This window comes from Solanum verrucosum, unplaced genomic scaffold (genome assembly GCF_900185275.1).
Source record: "Solanum verrucosum unplaced genomic scaffold, falcon-dt-bn FXZP01000254.1, whole genome shotgun sequence".
In the NCBI taxonomy this organism is placed as follows: domain Eukaryota; kingdom Viridiplantae; phylum Streptophyta; class Magnoliopsida; order Solanales; family Solanaceae; genus Solanum; species Solanum verrucosum.
Window position 1 is genome coordinate 893,340 of NW_026019983.1, and position 26,199 is coordinate 919,538.

A 26,199-nucleotide genomic window follows, 5' to 3' on the forward strand; every position below is an offset into this window, starting at 1 on the left:
ATGGGGGAGGTAAGTTTCTACTCTTTAACAAAACTTATATCCTTGAGTCGAAGGTCTACTGAAAACAAATTATGTACTGTTATATGGCTGTAAGGGTAGAAATATATGTGCTTTCTACCCTTTCCAAACCCCACTTTGTAAATTATATTGGTTATATATTGTTATTGTTGTTGTATATTTCAATGTATAGGCCGAGGCGAATCTTGAGTACAACATATGAGTACTTTATAATGAGAATATTATCTAGATTCCATGTGTGTATATATATATATATATATATATCTTATCAAATACATATCTACAAACAAAATTGATTGTAAATTCTAATATTATTTATATATTAACTTGAGGTTGATGTAGGAATTCATAAATTTCAAATTATGAATTGCCTCCTATGTAAGTAAAATGACAAGAGTTAAGATTTTAGTTCTAAATTCAAGAAAAAGAGAGCTTATTGGGTTCTAAATAAATTAGTTTCTGACGTACAAATTAAATACATGATCATATATAGTCGATATTACAAAATTTTATCAAATTCGTAGACAAGCTTGTAACTCCGCCCATGAATATATATGTAGGTACTCTAATGGTTTTCTTGTTTTTGTTTTTATTTATTAGGAGAAAAAGGAAGAAGAAGAGGCTCAACAGATGGTGCTAAAAGTTGATATGCATTGTGAAGGTTGTGCTAGAAAAGTTGCTAGAGCCTTGAAAGACTTTCAAGGTCTTATTTCTCTCTAATTTTTCCAATTTTTTTAATTATTTGATTGTTAAATTTTTTTGTTAATTTGGAACTAGACATTAATTTATTAAACTATTTGATTTCCCTTATCCCTTGCACGTTTCCAATTCAAGAATTAATTTACTCACAAGTAACACATTATTAAAACCATCAATAAACCAAAGACTACAACTTTATGTGTTAAATAGTACATCGATGTTGTTTTTTGGTATAGTTTATTACGATTTGAGTTATATGCATCAATAGTTAAAAAAACATACTTATTAAATATAGGGAAAAAGGACAAATATACCCCCGAACTATCATAAATGGTATGTCAATACCCTCCGTTATACTTTAAGGTTGTATATGCCCTTACCGTCATTCTTTTGGTTGTATATCCTTGAATCTAACGGATGGACACGTGGCATCATCTAAATGATTTACCCAATTTTATTTATTTTTTACCCAAAAATTAAAAATCCACCCGACCCACAACCAAAATGGGAGGTGCTAAAATCCACTCTTCATTTTCATCAAAAATCATCCCTTTATTCTTCACTTTCACTAACATGCCTGTAAGTTATGTGAATCTTGTGTCTTTCAAATTTTTTAAATATGTAGCTTTATGCTTGCTAAACAAAAAAAATTAAAATTCATCTTCATTTAGCATTTAGCACAGTAGGAATCTAGGTTATTGGGTGTTTTATACATCATCTATTTCAAAAATATTTTCAACACATTTCAATAATAACAAATCAATTTGAGCTTGAAATTTTTGATTTGATTGTAGACCCACTTTAAAGCTTGAAGCTTTGTCCATCAATGGTGATTGTATTTTCTCAAACCCTTTTAACAATTACAAATCGATTTGAGCTTGAAATTTTTGATTTGAATGTAGACCCACTTTAAAGCTTGAAGCTTTGTCCATCAATGGTGGTAGTATTTTCTCAACCCCTTTCAACAAATAATAAATTGATTTGAACAAAAAAAAAATGAAATTGATTTCTTGATTTTGATTGAAATAATATGCTTCTAGGTTTTTGTTTGTGAGATTTGGAAAATGAATTGAAGAACACTTCTCCTTTTATTTGATTTTTAATGAAGATGAAAAGCTATGTTTTTTTTATTTTTAGTTTTAAATGTCATGATATTTTAATTTGGGCCATGGGTGGGTAAAGTATAGAAAATGGGTGGGTTTTCAATTTTTTTGGATAAATAAATAAATAAAATCAAGTAAATCATTTAGATGATGCCATGTGTCCATCCGTTAGATTCAAAGATATATACAACCCAAAAGAATGACGGTAATGGCATATACAACCTTAAAGTATAACGGAGGGTATTGACATACCATTTATGATAGTTCAGGGGTATATTTGTCCCTTTTCCCTTAAATATATAGTAGTGTTATTTGTAATTATCTTTTAAATGAAGCGCAGGAGTAGAGGAAGTAACGATGGATTACAAGGAGAGTAGGGTGGTGGTGAAAGGCAAAAATGTAGATCCACTTAAAGTGTGTGAAAGGGTGGAAAGGAAATGTGGTAGAAAAGTTGAACTTATTTCACATATGACAAAGCCATTTGAAGAAAATACAAAGGAAGAAGAAATTAAGAAAGAAGAAGAGTCCAAACAAGAGAAAAAAGATGAGGTAATTTATTTTAACTTACTTACTATTCATTAGTTAATTAAATTAAGATTAAGCACATGACTTGTGATTTAATTATCTCTTGTCTCATTAATTTGTTACTTGCACATTGATTTATTTTGTGTTCTTTTCTATAACCATCTAATTTTCGGTAGACTATATATTATTTCTTGAATTTAGCTGACTAATCAAGATCAAGTCATATGAACTTGGAAATCTCATGCATGTTCAAATTTGATTAATATTTAATCAAAATTGTGACTCTATTGCTTCAGGTTTGTAACTTAGTTGGTTGACTATCTAAATTTTCATCTTATTAAAAACAAAATAGGCTATACATGGTAACAAATGAAAAAAATAGTATAATGTAGCTAGGATGGACAATGTTTTATTTTGGAGCAAGAGGATATTTTGGGGTACCTACTGGGTACATCTAACTATATACTATATGAAACTAGAAAGGGACCGTGGAGTCGAAGAATTCAAGAATTAAAGTTTATGGGAGCTAGGAGAATTCACGAGTCAGACCGACATTTAATGTGTTATACATGAAATGAAATGTTATGTTGTTCGAATTCTTTAAATATATATATCGGATTTTTTATTGAATTTTCTAATAGTACATTATGTATATTTGGAAGATCTATTATATAAATACGACAATATAAGTAAAGGGTTCGAGAAATATTAGTTACGTGTTTGCGTGTGCACGTACGCAAAAATAATATGATCAGTATACATCATGTAAAGAACAAATATACTTTCAATGGTGTGAATCCCCTACGGATCGGGCCAAGACACATAATATCATCTCAAATGGTCACTCAACAATGCATTTTTCTCTCAGAAAGTCACTCAATTTTAATTTTAACTTAAAAGTCACTCAACTATGCACTTCTCTCTCAGAAAGTCACGTAACTTTGAATTTTAACTCAAAAGTCACACAACTATCCACTCTTCTCTCAAAAAGTTACTCAATCTATTTAATTGTTTTTTTTATTAAAAATTTCTGATATTAATTATTTATATAACAAACCAAAATTTTAAAAAATAAAAAATATCATTTAAATCATTTAATGACCCGCTCCATTTGACCCAACCCGCTAAAAATATAATATTGACCCATTTTATGACTCTATCTCCTCCTCCCGTGCGTTTTTTTTTCCTGGTTCTCCATTGATGTTTTTTTTTAAGTCAACACAATAAAGAATTGCGTTTTTTTTAACTCAACACAATTTCTATGTTCTGCTTCTGGAAACAACTCCTTAACAGCTCCAATCAATCCCTATAACATTGATTTTAAATTGTTAAATACATAATGGGAAAAAAAATAGCAAATTAGAAAAATGAAAGAATTTGGATGTCTCACTTTTTGTCGGTCAGACATGAAGGCAATGTGGTGACTATTTGTTATCTCTAAGTAACAAATAGTCATAAAATGGTTTAAATGGAGAACCAGGAAAAAAAACGCACGGGAGGAGGAGAAAGAGTCATAAAATGGGTTAATATTATATTTTTAGTGGGTCGGGTCAAGTGGAACGGGTTATTAAATGATTTAAATGGTATTTTTTATATTTTAAAATTTTGGTTTGTTATATAAACAATTAATATAAACAAATTTTAATTAAAAAAATAATTAAATAGATTGAGTGACTTTCTGAGAGAAGAGTGGATAGTTGAGTGACTTTTGAGTAAAAATTCAAAGTTAGGTTACTTTCTGATAGAGAAGTGCATAGTTGAGTGACTTTTGAGTTAAAATTGAAAGTTGAGTGACTTTTGAGTTAAAATTGAAAGTTGAGTGACTTTTGAGAGAAGAGTACATGGTTGAGTGACCATATGAGATATTAACTCCACCAAATTAATAGTGTAACTTTGGGTTGGTTTAATTGGAGAACAATTAAGTAGAATTCATGTTTCAATTGTTGTTGAGATGTTTTGGGCCTACATTTTAGACAAATGGGATGTATGCCACCAGTGCAATTAATATATGTATTTATTAATGATCATTTCTATGTACTACATATACTCCTGCCTACATATATTTTCATCCTCTTGATAACTATGTTTAATTGATTAGATGAATTAATTAACATGGAAGTGTGATACATACATATACATAACAGCCTCCTCCAGAAGTAACACTTGTGTTGAACGTTCAAATGCATTGTGATGCTTGTGCTCAAGTTCTGCAGAAGAAAATCCGCAAAATAAAAGGTATCGTATAAATAATTTATTCAGAATTCATCATAAACTTTAACATCTTATAAGCTTTGCCTCTATATATACACGACCATCCTTCTTGTATATTAATTTTGTGCATACATTATTTTGTGACAACTTTAGTAGTTTAGTTTGATAATGTGATACATGCAGGTGTAGAATGTGTTACGACAGATGTTGAAAAAAGTCAAGTAATTGTAAAAGGTGTCAATATTGACCCAGAAAAGCTAGTTAATGATGTGTATAAGAGAAGCGGAAAACAAGTTTCAGTTGTAAATAATATTATTCAAGAGAAAAAAGAAGAAGAAGAGAAGCAAAAAGAAGAAGAAGAAGATACAATTATAAAGAATTATAATTTGGCTCAAAATTACAACTACAACAACATGGAGTACTATGCTAATAATTCTCCTCAATTTTTCAGTGATGACAATCCTCATGCTTGCTCTCTAATGTAACTTATTTTTCAGGCCAATTCAATTTTACTTCACCAATTTTCAATATATACTCTAATAATTATTATATTGTTACGTATAATAAACGTGAACAATTGATGATTAAGAAATTTTTTTCGGTCTATAAATACATGTCGAATTATCAAACAAGTTTAATTTGTAACTAGTCTTAGCTACAATTGGTCTTGTTTATCCAATAGAAATTTTTCCACGGTTTATATTTAAGTTGAAAATTCAAAGGTTTGTCATATCCATAGTTATTTGCATAATAAACTTTTTAATATACATTTCGTACATTGTTTCAAGTCTTAAATATTTTGTATTCTTTTTCATATTTTTTCCACCAAATTCTTCTCATTGCATGCATTCCCCTTCCAACTTCATTATTGCACTTGAAAAGTACCACGACCCTTTTGATATAGTCCTTTATCACTTCATTTTTTTCCACAGTCAAGTTGTTGCTAAAGTTATAGTAATGTCCACATATTATAGTCAATGCCTAACAAAATGTTTTTTTCTTTTTGTAAGTTAGTATAACAGGAAAAGTCGAGTTATTATTACAAGTACTTTCCTAGCGTTTGCCTGTTTACTTATAAATTTTAAAATTTATCTTAAAATATCTATTTGATCAAATTCATATATTTTAAGTTCCATAAATTGGGTCAGACCAGTTCTTGGATTATTAGCATTTCCACTCATAAAAGTTTTTTGAAACATATATTTTTGTGGTTCTTGTCATTGATTATGTTGTGAACTCAATGGAAACATCTGCTACTATGAATGATAAGGAAGATGAGACTAGTGATATTCACATTGACAAGCGACGTCGGAGTACTAGAAGTGTAATTGACAGTTACTTTTGGGCAGGAAGAAAGTCACGTGTGCAAAGCGACGGTTAGTTACGAAAGTTGTATAAAAGTGTGAAAACGTGGGTAGGAAAAAGTAGGCAGTTAAGTATGATTCTGAAAGTTTTCTCCCTCTTCTTCTATCTTCTCAACCCAATTCTAGGCTTCTAGTTTCAGATTTCAAGTGTATTTCCTTGTATCAGTGTACTTACAGTTCCTTTGTGTGTGTCATGTTATGTTATATTGTAATTGTAGTCAGTCAAACATATCAGTTCATATATATATATATATATATATAAGTGTTTGTTTGTATTGTAAAAGTTGAGAGAGTTACAGATTAGTTGGTGTCAAATTGGGGAATATTAATTATTGTGCATTTATATATACACACACTTGGATTCTTTTGCTAGCCAAATGCTACATACCGTGTAGCATAATTAAATGGGATAAATATTCTCTTCTTTTTTTTAAGATGCTTTTTGTTTTGTTCTAAATTTTTGTGGTAAAAGTTATTCACCTTTTTCCTACTTAAAATAAAAAGATGATTACTACCTTTTTTAAGATTCCAAAATTGCTCTTTCCAACTTGCAACATTTCCCTTTGTCCCTGCAGCTTGCAGATCCCTTTTTTACTACTAATGTTGTTGTAAATAATATTCATTATTACAACCACAACAATAAATGTAATGTAATTTCATAAATGAGATCTGAAGACTGAAGAGAATAAGATATATATAGCTTTATCTGAATAAATATATAGATTGTTTTTTATCGACTTTCGACAATTCCCTTACTATATTAAATTTGAGACTGACAACCGATGCAAGAGGCTGCTCATGACATTAAAAAAACAAGGTGAAGTAAACTATGTCATCATTACTACATGGATTTTTTTACACATTATATCCACTTTAATTTTGTGAGCACTTTTGGTCTCACCTAGATATATAGCTAACTCATTTTAATTTGTGGATTGAATAACTCAACACAAAATTTTCTCATTTTCAATCTTTATGCCTTTATATACTCTGTTGGCTCTTATAAGTTATATATATACATATATACATGTTGGGTTTGTGGTCCTCTAGCTATTTCCAAGTAGACACAACACATTCTTCTCGGTTCAACTTGTCTTCTCTCTCATTTTCAAAGGTTCCCTCATAAAGAGGAAATAGACTAACCCTAGCTCGACTCATTATAATTTGAATACAAGAAAATTATTTTATAAAGTGACACAATTTTGTCAAAATTCTCTAAGTTTCCCTTTGAAACTTGCATGTGCCCACAACTCCACATTAGTTTCAAATACATTTGTATCTCCATTTGATCATGTTAAGGCCAAGCAAAGAAAGAATTTTAAAAAGATACAATATGCCCTAGCTCCTTGTTCCATAAGCTTGATTGTCCCAAAAATTATTAGTCAAGTATATACTAATTACTAACAATATCATGTAATTAATTTTATTTACAACATTCGAGCATTGTGTGAAAATATAGCTCACTTAGTTTTTATTTGTCGATCTCTGCTAAAATTTAACTTGAAATCGTATAGTTCTTTCCAGTTCATTGAGCACTAAACTACACCCTTGTTTTGGTTGCCATTTAAAGACCAAATTTAAAGAAGGTTCTTGGTTGTTTTTTGTCACTCATTATTATTCTAGATTTATGGCAGTAGAATAGATGGCTAAATTTTGAGAAAATGCTAATGAATTAATTCCCTTACATTTCCTTCAAACACATGTGTGAAGGCAACAAACATATTATATTCTGGACCGCCACTTTCTCATATATGCTAAAAATATATGGGTACATTATATTATATACTTTTGAAGTAGTGGTGGATCCAAAATGAAATTTACATTATAGATAGATAGTAATTTTTGAGATACAGGTATAATCAGAACTATCGAATTCGAGCTTTGAATATGGAGAAAATTTTATTGGAAGTGTCACCTTCAAATGGACCTGACAACAATTCAAATTTAATCGGAACTTCAATACGTTATTACTGTGATGTCACGGAGTTGAAGCCAAAAAAGTAGTAAAGAATTAAATTGTTGCGTCATTTTCTATCACAAGACTACAAGGAGTTTTTTCCAAACAAAATTCCAATTCTTCCAGCTGTTTATCCAATTCATGAGCTTTCCTACTCTTCTATTTACAAAATTCTTTCTTCCTTTTTTTAGTGAAAATTACAGTTTACACTAAAAGATCAATATTGTATGTCTGATTAATATACATAGTTTTGGAGAAAATTTAATGAGTTTACGTGAATTTGTAACTTATGATTCTTTATATCTGCATGCCTTTGATTTGTTGCGTTATTATATGATGGTATTTGATAAGACATAAAAAGTGTACACGCGCATAAGATATTACTAAAACTGAATTAAATTGAATTAGTTAGTGATTTTGAATTTTAAAGATGGTTTAGAATATATTTTAAGTAATTCAAAATGAAATTAGAACTTGTCGTGTAAATGGGTTGAAGATTTGGTGACACCATCACGATTAATCATGGTTACGTACCACACTAACTATTTGTATGCGATAAAATATCTTTGTAATAATTCGAGTTTTGTGTTAAAGAATGACAAAAGTCCCACATTAGTGGTTAATGAGATAGGTGGACTCCTTATAAGGCTTGAGCAATCCTCTTCCCTTTGAGTTAGCTTTTGAGGTGTGAGTTAGGCCTAAGACTTAATTTAACATGGTATCAGAGCAGGGTCCGTCTCACCCGATGTTGGGGGCCCCAAAATCAAAATTGCCCACACACCAGATGCTAAGATGCACTGGGCGTGAGATGGGATGTTAAAGAATGACAATAGTCCCACATCGGTGGTTAATGAGATGGGTGAACTCCTTATATAGCTTGGGAAATCCTCCTCCCTTTGAGCTAGCTTTTGGGGTGTGAGTTAGGCCTAAGACCTAATTTAACATTTTGTGAATTAAAAAATATTACTATATATTTTCTTTTCAAATGAATATTACTTTGTCATAAGTTAATCGAAATCACAAAATAAATATTGAACACCAAAAATAAAGTAGAGGAGACATACGTGTACACATATGTGCAAGTAACAGTGGGAGTGCAGAAAAATCAACGCTACGATGTCTAGTGAATAAGTTTTAGTCCCACCACTAAATTTCAAACGATAGGTCCTTAGCCATCTTCCTGTCTTAATATATACTCTTCCACATCACTAACCCCTACTTGTGTTATTTTTTCTCGTATTGGAGTCTAACCTAATTTAAATTTAGTACTCCACATAAGGTCATTTAAGAGGAAAACATATATTGATAGAATTTATTTCATACGTACAATTCAAATTGAGACTTAGTTAACGATGAACAGATCATATTCATCATATTATCCTCCTTATTGATCTCTGGCTACTATATTGTCAACTCAATACACTATGGGACCAATTCCTTGCTTTTAAGTACTATTGTTATCTTTTTGTATAGTGATTGAGAGTCTAATGCCCCAAAAATCTAAGAGTTTCTTTACCAATTAAGTTTGTCAACGGAGAGTGAGTAAGGGTCTAAGATCATACAAAAAAAGCATAATTGATGGGCTATATATATATATATATATATATGTGAATATTCATGTACTACCACTTGTTGGATGAAAAACCGAGCAAGTTAATGACCTACAAAAGATAATTATCGGTTCGAAAAGTATTTTCACTTTTGAATGAATGTAACCTTCATAAGCGCATAACAAAAAAATTGTACAATAGTATTCTGCGTCCTAGCTAATTTAAAATAAGCAAAAGTCTAAATTTTAACTGTTTGAATTATAAAATAACTAGCTAGTTAACTAATTACTGAGTCACAATAAATATCTATATATATTTAATAGATTTCATAATCCAAATAAAAGTTATGAATTCCTTCGAAACCATACTTAATATTATAGGTTCATTTCAATTTTCAAACTTACACCAAGAATTCGTTAAGTATTGTTCTTTTTACTGCATCTATGATCCGTGGCGGAGCCATATATATGTATTGAATTCTCCTAGATTCTTAGTGTATTTAAAAAAAAAATTGACGTTACTAAAAATTATGATTTTGTTATTGCTTATGATAATCACCATACATGAACATGAGTTTTTATTTATTCTAAAGTTCAAACAAGAAATTCTAAGTTAGTAAAATGGTAGGCTAATGACAATTCTTTTTCATTTTTCAATTTATCAAACACTTGTAGTCCATTCAATTAACAAAAAATACATAGTGGAGCACCATTTTCATAAATTTACTCTTACGTGGCGAACATTTAAGTGAAGTTAATTTTAACGTTGATTTCCTATGTCTTTCTGTGGGCAGCACACAAGCTACCCTTTACACGTGTCATAATTAACGGTCAACCCAACGTTGAAAACTCTGTTCGTAAATAAACTCCAATGAAACCATTAACGCCGTTCATTTCTCCGTTAGTTTACACGTAGGCTCACATTCCTACGTGGAACGGTTAGTGGGTCCCAAATGAAGAACCACGTGTACAACGTAGTAGCTTTTTTGTCAGAATGGGTAAAGAGTGTGTCAGTACCAATATGGCACGTGAGAATCACATGCTCACCCAAGCCCCACTTTTCCCCATTTTTATTCGTCCACCATTTTATTTTTTTTATATAAATATATACCATTGAAAATGCACATCACTTTTTCTTCCAAAGTCAAAATTAATTTTTTTTTTAATTAAATAAAAGAAGAAGAAATAGTTCTTGGCTCATATAGGTATGTTACTTACTCTTCATTTCAATTTTTTCCTTCATTTAAAATTCTGAGTCTTAAATATAGAAAAAACTTGATAGAAAATATATTTTTTGTTATTAATCTGAATTAGTTGAATTTTAAGACAAAATAACATGAAAAAAATCTATCTTATTCTGATTAAATAGATTGAAGTTGTATTTAATTATTTGATTTGATTATAGTATAATTGAGCTAGCGTGGGGGATTAGAAAGAAGTTTATAATTAAGTATGATTACTTTTTCTGTCCCATACGTATGCAAAACAGATTCTAGAGGCCTAAATTATTGTTGAACCCATAAAACATTCTCCCAAATAATAATATCTTATAATATAATATTACATCTTTTATAAATGTTGTTCCAAGATAAAGACATTAAGGTCACTACTCACAAGCTTCCAAGAACATATTCATATACTTGTCGTAAATAATTGAATTCATTTAATTTGTCCTTTCAAAGACTTGAGTCAATGGCCATTTTTAACTTTAGGAGACGAGTATTTTGAAAAAATTACAACGAAAGCAACAACTTACCAATCTAATTTCTCGAGTTCAGTGTAAATAAGATCTATTTCAATAAAGATTACGTAACTATTAAAAAAAATTGCACTAACGATTTGGTCATAAATTCTAAACAATGTTTATGTTTGTTTTTTCTTACAAAAAATCTATGTCCAAACGAACGTCTTTGAGTATGTCTATATATAAATAAATATATTACATCAAATACCTTGTCTTTTTTTTAAAACTTGCGGTGGGGGAAGCGAATTACAAAATGACAATGGAATTCTCACCAACAAGGTGAATATTGATTCTCCAATAGTACTGTTGTTTTGAGTATTATATTTTTGGTGAAAATTCCGATCCCGCCATTTAGTTACATATAGATAAAGGGTATTTTAGTAATAATACATACTGTAACTAACTTTGTCTTCCCTACAGGCTTATATAACGACATCAAAGTACAGAGCATTGTCAGAGTATTAGCTGAGTCTTTCAAAATTCACACTTCCAATGTCCTTAAAAAACTCCGTCCAACCACCACCGCTCTCCGCCGCGGACGGTGGCGGTAAGCTTAACGGAGACACACCGTCCTCCTCGGACGATGACAGATGTCCGGTGGAGGAGGTAGCTTTAGTAGTCCCGGAAACGGATGACCCAAGTTTACCGGTAATGACATTCCGGGCATGGTTTCTGGGGCTCTCGTCTTGCACTATCTTGATTTTCCTAAACACTTTCTTCATTTACAGAACTCAGCCATTAACAATTTCAGCTATTTTAATGCAAATTGCTGTTCTTCCAATTGGGAAATTCATGGCTGCTACACTTCCGAAGAAGAATTTTGCTTTATTTGGGAGATGGGGTTCGTTTAGTTTGAATCCAGGACCTTTTAATATTAAAGAGCATGTGGTTATTACTGTTATGGCGAATTGTGGAGTTTCCATTGGAGGTGGTGATGCTTATTCAATTGGAGCTATTACTGTTATGAGGGCTTATTATAACCAGAGTGTCAGTTTCCTCTGTTCTCTTATTATTGTCTTGACTACTCAGGTACTATCTTTTTTTCAACCTCTCAAGTTTTCATTGAATTTTGTATCTTGAATGGTTGAGGGAGCGGCGGAAAAGGTAGTTTTATGAGTGTATAAATAGTGTAATTTTCCGAGGGTGAGGTTTGCATATGCTCTATCCTACCTAGATTGCATTTTGTGGAAGTATATATATTGGATATGTTGTTGTTGCAACCTTCAAGTGTTTGATTTGAGTTTGAGGTAGGAGGGGTAAGGTCTGCATACACTCACTCTATCCTGCTCAGATCAGATCGCATTTTGTGAAAGTATACCGGATGTGTTGTTGTTGCAACCTTGAAGTGTTTGATTTGAGTTTGAGTTGGTCACTAGAAAACAAAACAAAAAGACAAGGGGAAAGCGTTGAAATTAAGCACACTGTTTGAAACTATAGTGCAAGTAGACGTTTGGACATAAAAACGGTGATATTTGAGGGAACAAAAAGTACTATTCAAAAATAGTTGAGATATTTGGATATCAAGGTGTATTTGGACATGCATTTGACTTAAAAAAAGGTTGAAATTTTGTTAGTCGAAGAAAAATGATTCACTTAAAAAAATTTTTTTTTGTTAAAATCACTTTTCCAAACTTCAATTTATATTTTGAAGAAGTGAAAACTTTGTATGAAAAAACAAGGCTTGAATATCTTTGTCTTGAAGTTCCAATCTTTGTTATTGTAATTTATGTTTCATGCATTTGGTATAGAGAAAACTTTTACACTTGGGACAATTTTTTGGATAATTCTCCCGTATTTGGTTGGGTATAAATGTATTCAACATATATTAACATGAAGATGATACTTCTGAGCACAAGAGGTTGATGACAGTGTCTGATGGTTAGTTGAAGTAAAAATTTGATATTTGTAATGTTACGTGACAGTCACAAACAAACAAGAAAGTCATTTTTCCATTTTGATGGAGTTTTTTTCGTTTGAAGAAAACATTTTCCACAATCTAAGATAACCAAACATTGGAGTAATTTTATGGACAAAAATGTTTATAGGAGAACATTTTCCGCAAATTTGGAAATAATTGATTTCTGATAGTTATGAATTTTGTACAGATATTGGGGTATGGATGGGCAGGAATGTTGAGGAGATACCTCGTTGACCCTGTGGATATGTGGTGGCCGTCAAACCTTGCTCAAGTTTCTCTATTCAGGTTCACCTGATCTCTTTTGTAACTATGCTATGGCTGCCCATTTGTCTAAAAACATTTTTGTGCTTTTCCAAATGCAACAAAATTAAGAAAGAAGTGACCAAATTCCACAATTTAATTATCATCGTTGTTGTTCGTGTTTTCATCTTTTACATTTGTGACTTTCTTACAACAGAGCACTTCACGAAAAGGAACCAAAAACAAGAAGCTTGACAAGGATGAAGTTTTTCCTTGTATTTATGGCTGCAAGCTTTGCATACTACGCTCTCCCAGGCTATCTATTCCCAATTTTGACCTTCTTCTCGTGGGTCTGTTGGGCGTACCCACATAGTATCACAGCTCAACAAATTGGCTCGGGATATCATGGCCTCGGTGTGGGTGCTTTTACCCTTGATTGGGCAGGCATATCAGCTTATCATGGCAGTCCACTAGTGACACCATGGTCCTCAATTCTAAATGTTGCCGTTGGATTTATCATGTTCATATACATCATTATTCCTCTATGTTACTGGAAGTACAACACTTTTGATGCTCAAAAGTTTCCTATCTTTTCAAATCAGTTGTTCACAGCTAGTGGGCACAAATACGATACCACTAAAATCTTGACTCCACAATTTGATCTCAACATTGCTGCTTATGAAAAGTACAGCAAGCTCTACCTCAGTCCTTTGTTTGCCCTCTCAATCGGATCGGGATTTGCAAGGTTTACAGCAACCCTCACACATGTTGCGCTATTTCATGGAAGGTTAGCCTCTCATAAAGTGGTATATACTTGTATCTTGTCATTTTAAATTTCTTAGAACTTGCCGCTTATTCTTGAAAATGAAATGAGATTTGTTGAAGTTTGATGACTAGAGTTATGTAAAGCAATTTAAATGGCTGAGAAGGTTACTCAACTGATAGTAGTTATTTCTCGAATAGTAGTCACCTGTCTTCTTGAACTGACAATCTGTTTCATTTCAACTCGGATAGTGATATTTGGAAGCAAAGTAGATCAGCTGTAAAGAATGTCAAAATGGATATTCATGCAAAATTGATGAAGAGTTACAAGCAAGTCCCTCAGTGGTGGTTCCTTGCATTATTGGTAGGTAGCATAGCCCTATCACTTCTGATGTGTTTTGTGTGGAAAGAAGACGTGCAGCTGCCGTGGTGGGGCTTGTTGTTTGCATTTGGTCTTGCTTTTGTTGTTACTCTCCCTATAGGAGTCATTCAAGCGACTACCAATCAGGTGAAGCCTTAATTCTATTTTCCTAATTGCTCAAGTGCTATTAAATAACCTTTGCCTCGATTTTGACCTTATAAAAGTTCGATTCAGTGACATAACAATTTTTATTGCATTGCAGCAACCCGGATATGATATAATTGCACAGTTCATAATTGGTTATATCCTTCCAGGAAAACCAATCGCGAACTTGCTTTTCAAAATCTATGGCCGGACAAGTACTGTTCATGCTCTCTCCTTTTTAGCCGATCTCAAACTTGGTCACTACATGAAAATTCCGCCACGATGCATGTACACAGCTCAGGTTAGTAACTACTTTCTCTGTTTTTCACTACTCAGAACTATTTGCAAAGATGTCATAGTTTCCAATTTATTTCCCATGTTCCAGCTCGTGGGAACACTGGTTGCTGGTACAATCAACCTTGCTGTAGCATGGTGGATGCTAGGAAGCATCGATAACATTTGTGACGTTGAGGCTCTTCATCCGGACAGCCCATGGACGTGTCCTAAATTCCGAGTGACATTTGATGCATCTGTCATATGGGGTCTAATTGGACCAGAGCGGTTATTTGGTCCGGGAGGATTATATAGGAATTTGGTATGGTTATTCCTGATAGGTGCATTGCTACCGGTGCCTATTTGGGTGCTAAGCAAAATCTTCCCGGAAAAGAAATGGATCCCATTGATCAACATACCTGTTATATCATATGGTTTCGCAGGAATGCCACCAGCCACACCAACAAATATCGCTAGCTGGCTTATAACAGGTATGATATTCAACTATTTCGTGTTCAAATACAGAAAAGAGTGGTGGAAGAAATACAACTACGTTCTGTCAGCTGCGTTGGATGCTGGAACAGCTTTTATGGGTGTTTTACTGTTTTTCGCGTTGCAAAATGAGGGGAAAAACTTGAAATGGTGGGGAACAGAGTTGGATCATTGTCCCTTAGCAACTTGTCCAACAGCTCCTGGGATTATAGTACAAGGATGTCCTGTTTTCAAATAGGCATATATAACAACAACAACAATGAATGAATGGTTTTTACATAATTAGTTTTAGTGTTTCAAGGTTCAAACAAGTCCGCGCATTACATTATTAATGTAATTTTGAAGTAACTGATCGATAGCTTTTTGTGTTGTGTAAATGATTTGATTATAATGCAGTCACTACTTCGTTCTTCAACTATTTTCCCTTAATACGTATTATCTTAGAATAACTTTCACATTTAGCAAACATAAAGATCATATTTGTATGCTAAAGCTATAGTTTGCATAATTGTGCTCCATAACAAACTCCATGTTTGCTATGGAGTATCAGATTGTATAAATCGCTGGGGGCATCAAATTTGTATAAAATCGCTGGCAGTCTCTCATTTGTATAAATTGTTGGCAGCCAATCGTTTGTATAAATCGTTGGCAACCTCTCAATTCAATTTGATGTGTTTGTTTATCTACATAAAATTTGAATTTGTATACAATTGAATCGAAATAAAACGTTTGTATATCAAACCTCTCTCTCTCTCGCTTTATACAAACACAAATTATACATTGTATTTTGTATAATCTATGTTTGTATAAAACAAGAAAGAGAGAAAGACAAAAGAGAACTGACATGAGAAGATTTGTATTGTATAATTATAAGAGTATAGGACGGAGATATATATATTTGCATGTGTATACAATTTTCTCTCGCTTTATACAAACAGAAACACAATTTATACATTTGTGTTTGTATAAAGTGAGAGAGGCGAGGGAGAGACAAGCGAGCGAGAATTTCAGGGAGAGAGGCGAATGACAACAGTTTGCTACGGGTTATAATTAAATTAAACTGTGGTTATAACATTTAATTTGAATTAATAGTTTGCTATTATATACAATTTTCCCATTATCTTATTACTCGCATATTAAAAAAATAGATCGTTGTCCATATTCCTATGAAATTGTTCTGTTGTTGGGAGTATGAAGAATGTTGACATACACAATGAGAAGTTAATTGAATAGATATTATTAATGAGAGATAGAAACTTAACTTAATATGTTCACTCACTTTTAACAATCCAAACTAAAATCTAAAAGAAATACTAGTAAAACTTTTTATGATAATTAAAAAGAAAAGATAAATAAGGTAGTTGGTCAAAACCAACCCCACTCCCAAAATGAATACATTATAGTAAATGGTTTTACTAGTATTTATTGAACTCAATTTTGGTCAACAAAGAAAGAAATAACGTACGTACGTAGTTGGTCAAAACCAATCCCACCAAAATTCCCATTGTGGTTTTATTTATTTAATTTTATGTGATTCGTTCAACTAATAAATTCAGTCATGGATTGAGTCACAACTGTTTTGTAATTTCGTTTTCTTGCCTTCCAATACCCAATAAAATAGTTGACCAAAGTTATAATTAATGGTGGTGCTTGACTTTATATCTTTCACTAAATCTCCATTACATTTTTTTCTGTTACATTAACTATTACCATTAATATATCAAAATAATCTATATTACCATAACATTTAAAAAATATCTACATGTTATAATTCATAAGACATATTACATGTTATAATAGATAAAAACTAACTAAATATATAGTGTAAAATTTCGATGGATATTTGTTAAACTCTTAGGATTCGTCTGGTTACGGAATAAGTTATCACGAGATCAATTATCTCAGGATTTTATCTAAATCAAATATAGAATAAATTCATTATAAAATTAATGACGAGATTAATTATTATTTATCCTTCGTGCGAACGTGCCCCCTAGAGAATTAATATTGCTTGTCTGCCTGTATATAGGTGCTGATAAGAGTAGGCTACCAACCTACCGTTAATCTTCCAACTTCTTTTATATGCAAATTAAAGTAAAAGAATCTATATATAATTGAGATATATAGTAGCTACCTTTTCCATATAATTTGTCTCTTCATTTCATTCCATATATATTCATACATTAATTGGTCATATTTAGAAACACAAATTAAGGATATCATATATATTAAAGATCATGATCCAAGAAAGTATTGTGATATTATTGTCCTTATTATTAATTGTGCCAATAAGTTGGGCAATTAATAATCCATTAATAGAACTTTCAAGTAGAGAAGAATTGGCAAAGATAGCTGGTTATGGTGAAGAAAAACTCTCTACTGTTTTCCTTCATGGTACTCTTCTTTGTGGTCACACACCACATCCAGTTCCAGGTTAATTTCTACTTTTTCTATAACAACATCGATCGTACGTTAGTTCTGTTATTATAACATGCATGATATGGTTATTATAAAAAGGTCTGACTATATTGTATATTAATATGATGATCAGGTGCATCTGTGGCGGTGTTTTGCGGAACTAGTGGGCCGGGTCGGGTAAGGAAATCATCATGGGCCAAAAATGTAACAAATGAAAGTGGAGAGTTCATAATAGATGTCCCTTCTCATCTCCATGCTAATATTCATGATCCAAATCTATGTCATATTCAAATTCTTCATCTCCCAAAGGACTACTCACTTTGTCATCGTCATTCTTTTACAAAAAGGAAAACATTCACACTAGCATCTTCCAATATTGGCGTTCGCGTTTATACGACTCCGACAATTTACTTGACCTCTAAAGCTAGCTCATGAGTATAATCCACGATAAGAGAAGAAGAGAGAAGGGATGACACAATTTCTTGAGATGGCGCTTTAGTCACACACATTGAATTGTGCACTCGTACGTGATGCATGTTTAAATTTTATCAATGTACAATTTTTGTGTAGCTTTTAATTAAGTGTGTTGTTATTGTGTTTATGTTATGTGAGAAATTTAAATTTTCATAACATTAACTGTATTTCAATTAATGTAAAAAGTGATTATTGAATGTTATTTTCGTGGTAAAACCAAACTTATTTTTTCTATCTGGTCCTCTCTTCTTAGAAAAAATTGACACTTCCAAATGTCTATGCCATTTTCACAACCCTAAAAGCACTCAATTTTTGATAGATACTTACAACCACCCATATACACTTTTTTATTTTATTTTCATGCTATTCGATATCCGCTTTAAGGCTTGACTAATTCGTATTCACAAAGTGATGTCATATCCATGACTCGAATGCGATATTTACGAAAGGATATTTACCAGTCACTTGCGGCCACCCATAGCTATAACCATCAAGGGTTCTGTTCCATTTCCTTTTTCTTCTAAAAAATCATTTACTTATTTAGTTATCTTCTTCTCAAACTGCTAAATTACTCACATTTTCTGTAAAGAAAAAGTAGTCACGTACCCACAATTTTAAAGGGAAAATTAATAATTAGGGGAAAAAGTTAAAACGAAAATGAACTTTTTTTAAAAAAAGATTCATTTTTTAATTGGATTTAAGTTATTATAAACAAACAGTTAAAAACATTTTCACATAGCAGTATTATTTGACCTATAATAACACGTTAATTAGTTATCATTTTTATCAAGTTATTATAGTTAATGTTTATTACACCCTCCGTCCAATTTTATGTGACACTTTTCAAATTTCGATATTCAAACAAGTCTATCTTTGATCGTAGGTTTTTCATAGATCTTTTAAACATTTTGAATTATCAATTATTGTAACTTCTAGTACTTTTTACGTAGTTTACAAATATATAAATTTCATTTCAAAAAATTGAAGAGCACTCCATGCAGAAATTTTCGATCAAATTTAAACTGTTTGACTCTCGTAAAACGAAAAGTGCCACATAAATTGGGATAGGGGAGTATTACTTATGATCACCTTACAAGTGATCAATGGAGAATCTAAACTATTGCGTTGGGTTCACGAAAAACCAGTTTTTTTTCTACATATCAATTAAAATACACACTTAATATTTATCTAACTATTTCCCATGAGACTATTATAGATTTTCACTTTTGAATATCTTAATCTCAATTGGCAAAAAGCTTTCAATATTGTATAAAGCGACTTCACATTATTCATGAATTCATCATTGAAACTTAAAAGTAAGTGATTGAAGTTAACTTTGAGTAATGGAAAAGTCTATTATAGTGGATGTATTTTTAATCCAAGAAATGAAGAATTTCACAAAAAGTAGAAAAGAAAAGAAAAAAGGAATTTCACAAATGATGTGACTCAATGAGTTTTAAGGCCCACTGGACCCATCCCCATGAAACCGACACATCATTGGGCCACCACTCTGTTACTACTCTTTCTACCCCTAAATAAATTGAAAATTTTATAATTGACGTATTTAAGACTTATTATTAGTAGTTATAACATTATTCTTTAAAATAAACTACTTTTTTCTTTTTCTTTATGATAAAATTTAAAATAAGTTGATGTAGTACTTATTCATTCATTAAAATATTAAGGTGACATAATTTATTTGGTTTTTAACTATAATATATGTATACATCAAGGGAAAAAAATTACTTCATATATCTTAATCATGTGACACACTTTATTTAATCAATTTTCAAAAAAGAAATAATCACATTTCTGTAATTTAAAATAATTTAACTTTAAACTTCTTTCATTATTCATACGAATTTCAAAAGTCAAATATTGAATCGTGAATTGGGATCGATGGAATAGTAATAACAATTACTTACTCATTTCAATATGTTTGCCTTACTTTTCTTTTTAATTTATTCTTTTTTGTAGCAACTTTTAATTTTAGTTTCTTAAATTAAGTCAAACTAAAATCAAACAAATATATCAAAACAGAAAGAGTATAATATAATTAGTCATTATAGGATATATTGTGCAAAATACCAAAACTAACATAGTTTCAAAGTTGGGACTAAATGCAAATCTAAAATAGTTGGGCTTTAATGTGGATGGGGAACACACTAAAGAAGTAAAAAAAAAAAACCATAGTTCCAATTGCACTAAGTATCAATTTTCACCTTTCTTGAAATTATTATTATTATTATTATTATTATTATTATTATTTATTACTATCTGGTGTGTTCCTCACTTCACTCATCAGCACTCAATCTAATCTAAAATCTAAATGGAACCAGAAATCCAATTCTTCTTTCCTTCAATTCTCCATAAACATAATTCTTCTTCCTTTTTTTACCATAAACATTATTAATGTCAAAGTTAATTGTGATGTCATAAAAAAGTAGTGGGTAAACCGTGTTTATATAGTTACACATAAAGGAATGACTTTTTTGTAGATTCTTTTCTGAGTTTTGTTTAAAAAAATACAAACTTTAATGGGGAATGTTAATGGAAGAGAAGAAATTGATCAATCTGGTGTTGGGGTGCAAGAAACTATGGATGCTAGAGATGGTGAATTCATGGGTCAATCTCCACCTTCAAGTCCTAGGGCTTCTCATTCGCCATTGATGTTTAGACCTCAGGTCAGTTCTTGACAAAAAAATAAATGAAGGGGGTGTTTTTTTTGGTTGATTGTAGTATTGGGTTGTTTGTTTGGATGTAAAGATTTGATCTTTTGGAGGATTTGATGTAGATTTAGGCTGGAGATATTTGTACTTTGAAATTAATGGATAAATCTGAAGAAAGGTTGTTACTTTGAACAAATTTGTTTTGTCATCAGTTAATAAACTTTAATGATTCTTGTCATCGGTTGTTCTAGCCTTGGTGGACAGAGTTACTGTGGTACCTGTTGTTGGCGGGAGGTGGAACTAGTCCAGGTGCGCGAAAGCTAGCCCGGACACCGTGATCATAATAAAAAAAACTTTAATGATTGTTTGTTTCCTCACATAATGGAATTCAGAATTTGAATTGAAGAGTTATACAGCAATATTCAGATTGTCTGAAAATTGGCAAGTGCTACCTTTTGTATATATTGGAGGATGATTGAAAAATATAGATGGGGGAAAATTGGCTTTAGGTTAAGCACTAATGAGCATTTTAAGTTATCTAGCAAGAAAGGTTACATCTATGTATGTTGTGTTTATTTCTTATCAGAACTTGGTCCAGGATGTTGATCTTCTTATAGGCCGGGGGGTTCTCTTTTTGAGAGGGAATATGTGAATTTGTTTTTTTTTTGAAATGTTTTGTCTCAGATGCCAGCAGTCCCTTTACAAAGACCCGAGGAGTTGCACATCTCAAACCCTTCGTGGATGCAAAACACCTCAGGGTACGAAGACTTGAAGGATGAGCAAGGAGTTCCCACACTGATATCATGGACCTATGATGGCAAAGAAATTGCCGTGGAGGGATCATGGGATAATTGGAAATCAAGGTTTTTTATGCTTGATTTTATTCATCCACGTTTTACATTGAAAAAGACTGTTCTCAACTTTTTGAGCTTTAAGATTGCAAGTTGACTCGGAAAAATTAAAACTCTATTTCTCAGGAACCTTTTGCAAAGATCTGGGAAAGATTTCACCATTTTGAAGGTGCTTCCTTCTGGAGTTTACCAGTATAGGTTTATAGTTGATGGACAATGGAGGTGTTCCCCTGACTTGCCATGCGTTCAGGATGAAGCAGGGAATACTTACAATATTTTGGATGTGAAGGTACATTTGTCATCTCAAAACTATCTCAGTCCATTTTCTCTCAAGAATTCCAGGCCTAGTTTCTATTGTATCTTTCTATTAGAGGATCAACGCAAAAATAGAAACTGGACGTCCAATAGGGATGTAGCTTATACACACACAATATTAAAATTTAAGTACTTATTGTGGGCCTTTGAGATTGTCTATACACAACCTTGCTTTATTTGTCAATGTGAACATAAATATGAGTCAGATTAACTACCTTGTCAAACCAAGAAGAGTATACTCTTTATTTGTTATGCAACTGTAAGATATTAGTTTCCGAAATGAAGTTTTGGCTTGTGAACAGTGAACACTGTAAGGGAGTTGAGTTACAACTATGGAAATCTCTCCATCCTGGGCTTTTTTTCTCTGTGATCATGTCCTGTTCAAAAATGGCATGGATATAGATTGTGTAGTGTTTTGGTCCAAAAGGTGGATATACTGAATCTAGCCTTTTTCTCAGTCGTTATATTATGGTGTCAATGCATCACAAACTGTGAATTGTTAGAGCCCTTGAGGTAAAATACCTGAAGATGTTTCTGTTTTGTCAAAGCAAATCACTGACCAAAAAAATTGGGTGAAGGTTTTCCTGAACCCACTCCCTATAGCCATTAAGAATCATAGAAGAAAGTTTATGGTTAAATTTAAGGTAGAGCTAATTATCTACACCGAATAATTCATCTTATTCTATGCCTTTTCTATATGTTTTCATCTTGCTTACAGAATTGAGGAAGTTTTCAAAGTGAGGGACCAGCTCTTCTCTACAAATAATAGAAATTTGGTTAAGGCAGCTTTATAACTTCTTAAGTGTTTTAGGTATCCCAAACTTATGCCTTTTTTCTATGAGTTGTGTCGTTGATTCATTCACTGCAGATTCTTCTATTTTCCTCCTTTTCTTCTCTACTGTCTATTCACAGCAATAGCAATTGTGCTTCATGCGCGCAAGCAAATTTGTCAAAACTATTCTCTTTTATATTTTAAAAAATATATTTATTCCATTTCTCATCAAAAGCATACAAGATTCAGCCATCAATAAATTGAATAATGATTTACATGCTATTTTGCTGCTATTAACTTTCACAGATGCAACATAGTTTCTTCAAACTCATGTGGACTTAGCAAAGAGTTGAACCCAATGAAAGAAAAAGATCCAAAGATGTCTTAAAAGCAAATACGAAAAAAAACATATACTGAAACAAATATGCCCGTCTTTTTGGGGCTTTTGGTGTAGACTAGAAGAAGTCAACCCAGTGGATAGGATTTTAGATTTTTTCAACTTCCTATTTTTATGTAAAGGAACTGAGTCTGTTTGTAATTTTGGCACAATCTTTGTGCTGACATGTATATAAACCCATTACCTTTCTCCAAAAGAAAACAACGAAAGCAAAAGATCCATATAGGTGATACGAAACACTTGAGATTTAGGTCTAGTTGTATTGATACACTTACATTTGACCCATCGGTTTGCTTGGAGTCGTTTTTGTTAAGAGATTTCTATGTCACCAGATGGATTAGGCTAAGATTTAGAGAACCCCTCGTTTTATATAACTCTTATCTTGAGTATTGGCATGAAACCGACTCAAATTGAGTGAAATAGACATATATATATATATATAGCCAACCTAACTACTTTCTTGTTATTGATATGAAATTACTGTTGTACCAATTATAGAGGGGAAAGGAAGAAGCTAATACAGTGTTGCTGCTGCTTGAAACTTGGCTTATGAATGCCTCATATGCATCCTACTTTAGCACCTGCTTCCCATCCCCAAACCTATTGCTACTCAAAATGGTCGCAGAAAAGAAAATGCTATCAAACTTATGATACTAAATTTGATGTGTGTACTTTATAGACATACTTTATATGTAGCAGAGAAGAAGTAATGAAAGCAATAGGTGAAAAGTTAGTTTGATATAGAAAATATCACGTCAAATTTAATTATGATTAAGTGAGACAATTGAATTCTTGAAATTTGTAAAATAACATGAATATAGAAAAATGTCAAGTCTTCTTTGTCTCTATCTCAGTTGCTTAACTACTTATCTTGGAAGAAAACTATCTAGGCAGAATAGATGATTGTGCAAGGTAAAAAAGTGTTGCATTTATTCGTAATGTATGACCATATCAGCATAGACGGCTAATCTGAAAGTACTTTCTATTTTCATACGCAGTACCCAAACTTTCATTGGACTATATTCTTAATACTGTCCTAATGATCACAGCATTAAGTCTTCCATTTCCTGGTGCCATTTGCTTTGAAAAGTCACAAGTTGATTAAAAACTAAATTGACAAAAAATTGTGCTGTTTGATGCATGATGCAGGATTATGTACCAGAAGATATCGAAAGCATTTCTGGTTTTGAACCTCCTCTTTCCCCAGATTCCAGCTACAGTAACTTGCAATTTGGAGCAGAGGACTACGCCAAGGAGCCACCTTTAGTTCCACCTCATCTACAAATGACTTTGCTTAATGTTTCATCATCTCCACCTCCTTTATCAAGACCTCAACATGTGGTACTTAACCACCTGTACATGCAGAAGGGAAAGAGTACCCCATCTGTGGTAGCACTCGGTTCAACTAATCGATTCCTGTCCAAATACGTGACAGTGGTACTTTACAAGTCCATACAGAGGTGAACATATGTCTTTTAATAATGTTAAGTTCGGTGACAAATGATTAGAAGTAAGGTCTCAACTCATGGCCACTCAAGAAAAGTAGCAGAGGAATGTGTCAATTTACCTGTAATCACTTATACGTATTGTATTTCGCGAAAAATTACACGATTGAAAGAGAGAAACTGTGCTTGTTGTACTTTTGAGTTGTGCTGGAATATCTAGAGTTTAGTAGATAGGATAGGATTGAATGTTTCAGCTTTTGAATGGAATCCATGAACCATAATCTCTCTCTTGTTGAATGAAAATTTTAGCACTGGATGGATTTCTTCATATTTAACTTTGTTTAGTATTTGTAAAGATATATTAATTGTGTTCGTATCCATCAGTCAGTCATATTCTAAAATAACATTTTTTTCATAAAAATTGATTATGCATGTGATGTTATTTATATCATTATAAAAATGTTTGGTATATATTAGTAACAATTTGAAGTGCTTTTAGAACCTTCACCCACGGTTGAAATTGGAGATAGGCAAATCATGTGGCACCTAATAAATAAGAGATCAAACTTTTATAAAATAAATTAAAAAAAATTGTTAATTCGGTGATTCCTTTCCCTTTTACCCCATTTTACTTTGCTTTTACCAGTCCTCCATTTCCCTTCCGCCGCCGCTTTATATTACTTTTTTTTTTTTTACCTCTTCAATGGAACCCCTCATCGACGGCGACGGCCATACATCAAACGACATCGCTTCTTTCGCTGATAACCTTGCTCCTTTCCCTGAATCAACTAACGTCGTTTACGAGAATCCATCTGCCGTTATTGCTCCGACGGAAATCCACCGCCTTCCGGTTTCCCCTGTCCGTAAACTCCGACCGGTGCGGTTTGGAAACGGACGAAACTATGTCGATATGGTGGACAGCAACTGTGATATTGACGAAGCTTTGATGACTTGCACTAGTGATTTAGGGTTTTTGAGTCAGTTTTCTGCTCAAAATGCGTCTACGGTGTTGCCCATGGAGTGTGGATTTGTTAATTCGTTGGACGAGAATGGCGTCGCTAGGTGCTCGGAGGCGGAGATTTCGGCAGTTCAGCAAATGAAGTCGGAGTTAGACGCTGATTGCTTGAATTTGATCTCGCAATCTCGTATTTTGGAGGCTGAATTTAGGTAATCTTCTGTATTATTAATTAATAATAGCGCCATGCCTTATTATGCTGTTTGATATTTATGGGATTAGATAATGTGAGCAAAGGTCTTCATTTTGCTCTTTAAATAAATATTCATTTTGAGCTAATATTATTTTATATTATATTAACTTTCTAATTTCCAATTGTTTTTGTTGCTAATTAGTACTTACTTTTGTCACACAAAGTACTTGATGTCATTACCAGTTAACTTTAAATTTAAGTTTTGTCAAAAAAAAAAAACTAAGCCTTTTGAAACTTATTTTAGAATAAGTTCAAAACCTTTTGATATTAGAAATGGTTCATACTTTTTA

General features: G+C 32.2%; 6 protein-coding genes across 6 annotated transcripts in view; all 6 read left to right on the forward strand.

The window, feature by feature from the left end:
- Window positions 1-5,142, forward strand: LOC125817863 (heavy metal-associated isoprenylated plant protein 7-like). The gene is made up of 5 exons (XM_049497370.1): window positions 1-9; window positions 619-721; window positions 2,161-2,369; window positions 4,490-4,580; window positions 4,740-5,142. Exons 1-5 carry the CDS (start codon window positions 1-3, stop codon window positions 5,039-5,041), a joined length of 714 nt encoding a protein of 237 aa, XP_049353327.1. The 3' UTR covers window positions 5,042-5,142.
- Window positions 3,456-26,199, forward strand: part of LOC125817900 (thioredoxin domain-containing protein 9 homolog) — a 25,637-nt gene continuing 2,893 nt past the window's right edge. Inside the window, exon 1 of the mRNA XM_049497408.1 lies at window positions 3,456-3,459. The gene's annotated coding sequence lies outside the window, so the exon portion shown is untranslated. The remainder of the gene's footprint in view (window positions 3,460-26,199) is intronic.
- LOC125817888 (oligopeptide transporter 3) lies at window positions 11,624-15,766 on the forward strand. Its single transcript, XM_049497395.1, has 6 exons — window positions 11,624-12,199; window positions 13,276-13,373; window positions 13,546-14,115; window positions 14,343-14,598; window positions 14,714-14,896; window positions 14,981-15,766. Exons 1-6 carry the CDS (start codon window positions 11,663-11,665, stop codon window positions 15,596-15,598), a joined length of 2,262 nt encoding a protein of 753 aa, XP_049353352.1. The 5' UTR covers window positions 11,624-11,662; the 3' UTR covers window positions 15,599-15,766.
- On the forward strand, window positions 17,502-18,485 carry LOC125817905 (uncharacterized). Its single transcript, XM_049497412.1, has 2 exons — window positions 17,502-17,793; window positions 17,912-18,485. Exons 1-2 carry the CDS (start codon window positions 17,598-17,600, stop codon window positions 18,211-18,213), a joined length of 498 nt encoding a protein of 165 aa, XP_049353369.1. The 5' UTR covers window positions 17,502-17,597; the 3' UTR covers window positions 18,214-18,485.
- On the forward strand, window positions 20,565-25,009 carry LOC125817898 (SNF1-related protein kinase regulatory subunit beta-2). Its single transcript, XM_049497406.1, has 4 exons — window positions 20,565-20,936; window positions 21,606-21,784; window positions 21,899-22,061; window positions 24,406-25,009. Exons 1-4 carry the CDS (start codon window positions 20,790-20,792, stop codon window positions 24,718-24,720), a joined length of 804 nt encoding a protein of 267 aa, XP_049353363.1. The 5' UTR covers window positions 20,565-20,789; the 3' UTR covers window positions 24,721-25,009.
- The window catches only part of LOC125817896 (trihelix transcription factor GT-2), a 2,135-nt gene continuing 1,227 nt past the window's right edge, over window positions 25,292-26,199 (forward strand). Inside the window, exon 1 of the mRNA XM_049497404.1 lies at window positions 25,292-25,868. Coding sequence (XP_049353361.1) covers window positions 25,405-25,868 — 464 coding nt within the window. The 5' untranslated portion in view covers window positions 25,292-25,404. The remainder of the gene's footprint in view (window positions 25,869-26,199) is intronic.

Bases quoted from the DNA above. Each gene is read 5' to 3' on its own strand.
- LOC125817898 (XM_049497406.1), top strand. From the start codon at position 20,790: ATGGGGAATGTTAATGGAAGAGAAGAAATTGATCAATCTGGTGTTGGG. The intron at 21,785-21,898 runs GTTTTTTATGCT...TCTATTTCTCAG, and splicing joins TGGGATAATTGGAAATCAAG to GAACCTTTTGCAAAGATCTG. The intron at 22,062-24,405 runs GTACATTTGTCA...TGCATGATGCAG, and splicing joins ACAATATTTTGGATGTGAAG to GATTATGTACCAGAAGATAT.
- LOC125817905 (XM_049497412.1), top strand. From the start codon at position 17,598: ATGATCCAAGAAAGTATTGTGATATTATTGTCCTTATTATTAATTGTG. The intron at 17,794-17,911 runs GTTAATTTCTAC...TATGATGATCAG, and splicing joins CACACCACATCCAGTTCCAG to GTGCATCTGTGGCGGTGTTT.
- LOC125817863 (XM_049497370.1), top strand. The intron at 2,370-4,489 runs GTAATTTATTTT...TATACATAACAG, and splicing joins AACAAGAGAAAAAAGATGAG to CCTCCTCCAGAAGTAACACT. The intron at 4,581-4,739 runs GTATCGTATAAA...TGATACATGCAG, and splicing joins GAAAATCCGCAAAATAAAAG to GTGTAGAATGTGTTACGACA.
- LOC125817888 (XM_049497395.1), top strand. From the start codon at position 11,663: ATGTCCTTAAAAAACTCCGTCCAACCACCACCGCTCTCCGCCGCGGAC. The intron at 12,200-13,275 runs GTACTATCTTTT...AATTTTGTACAG, and splicing joins TTATTGTCTTGACTACTCAG to ATATTGGGGTATGGATGGGC. The intron at 14,897-14,980 runs GTTAGTAACTAC...CCCATGTTCCAG, and splicing joins GATGCATGTACACAGCTCAG to CTCGTGGGAACACTGGTTGC.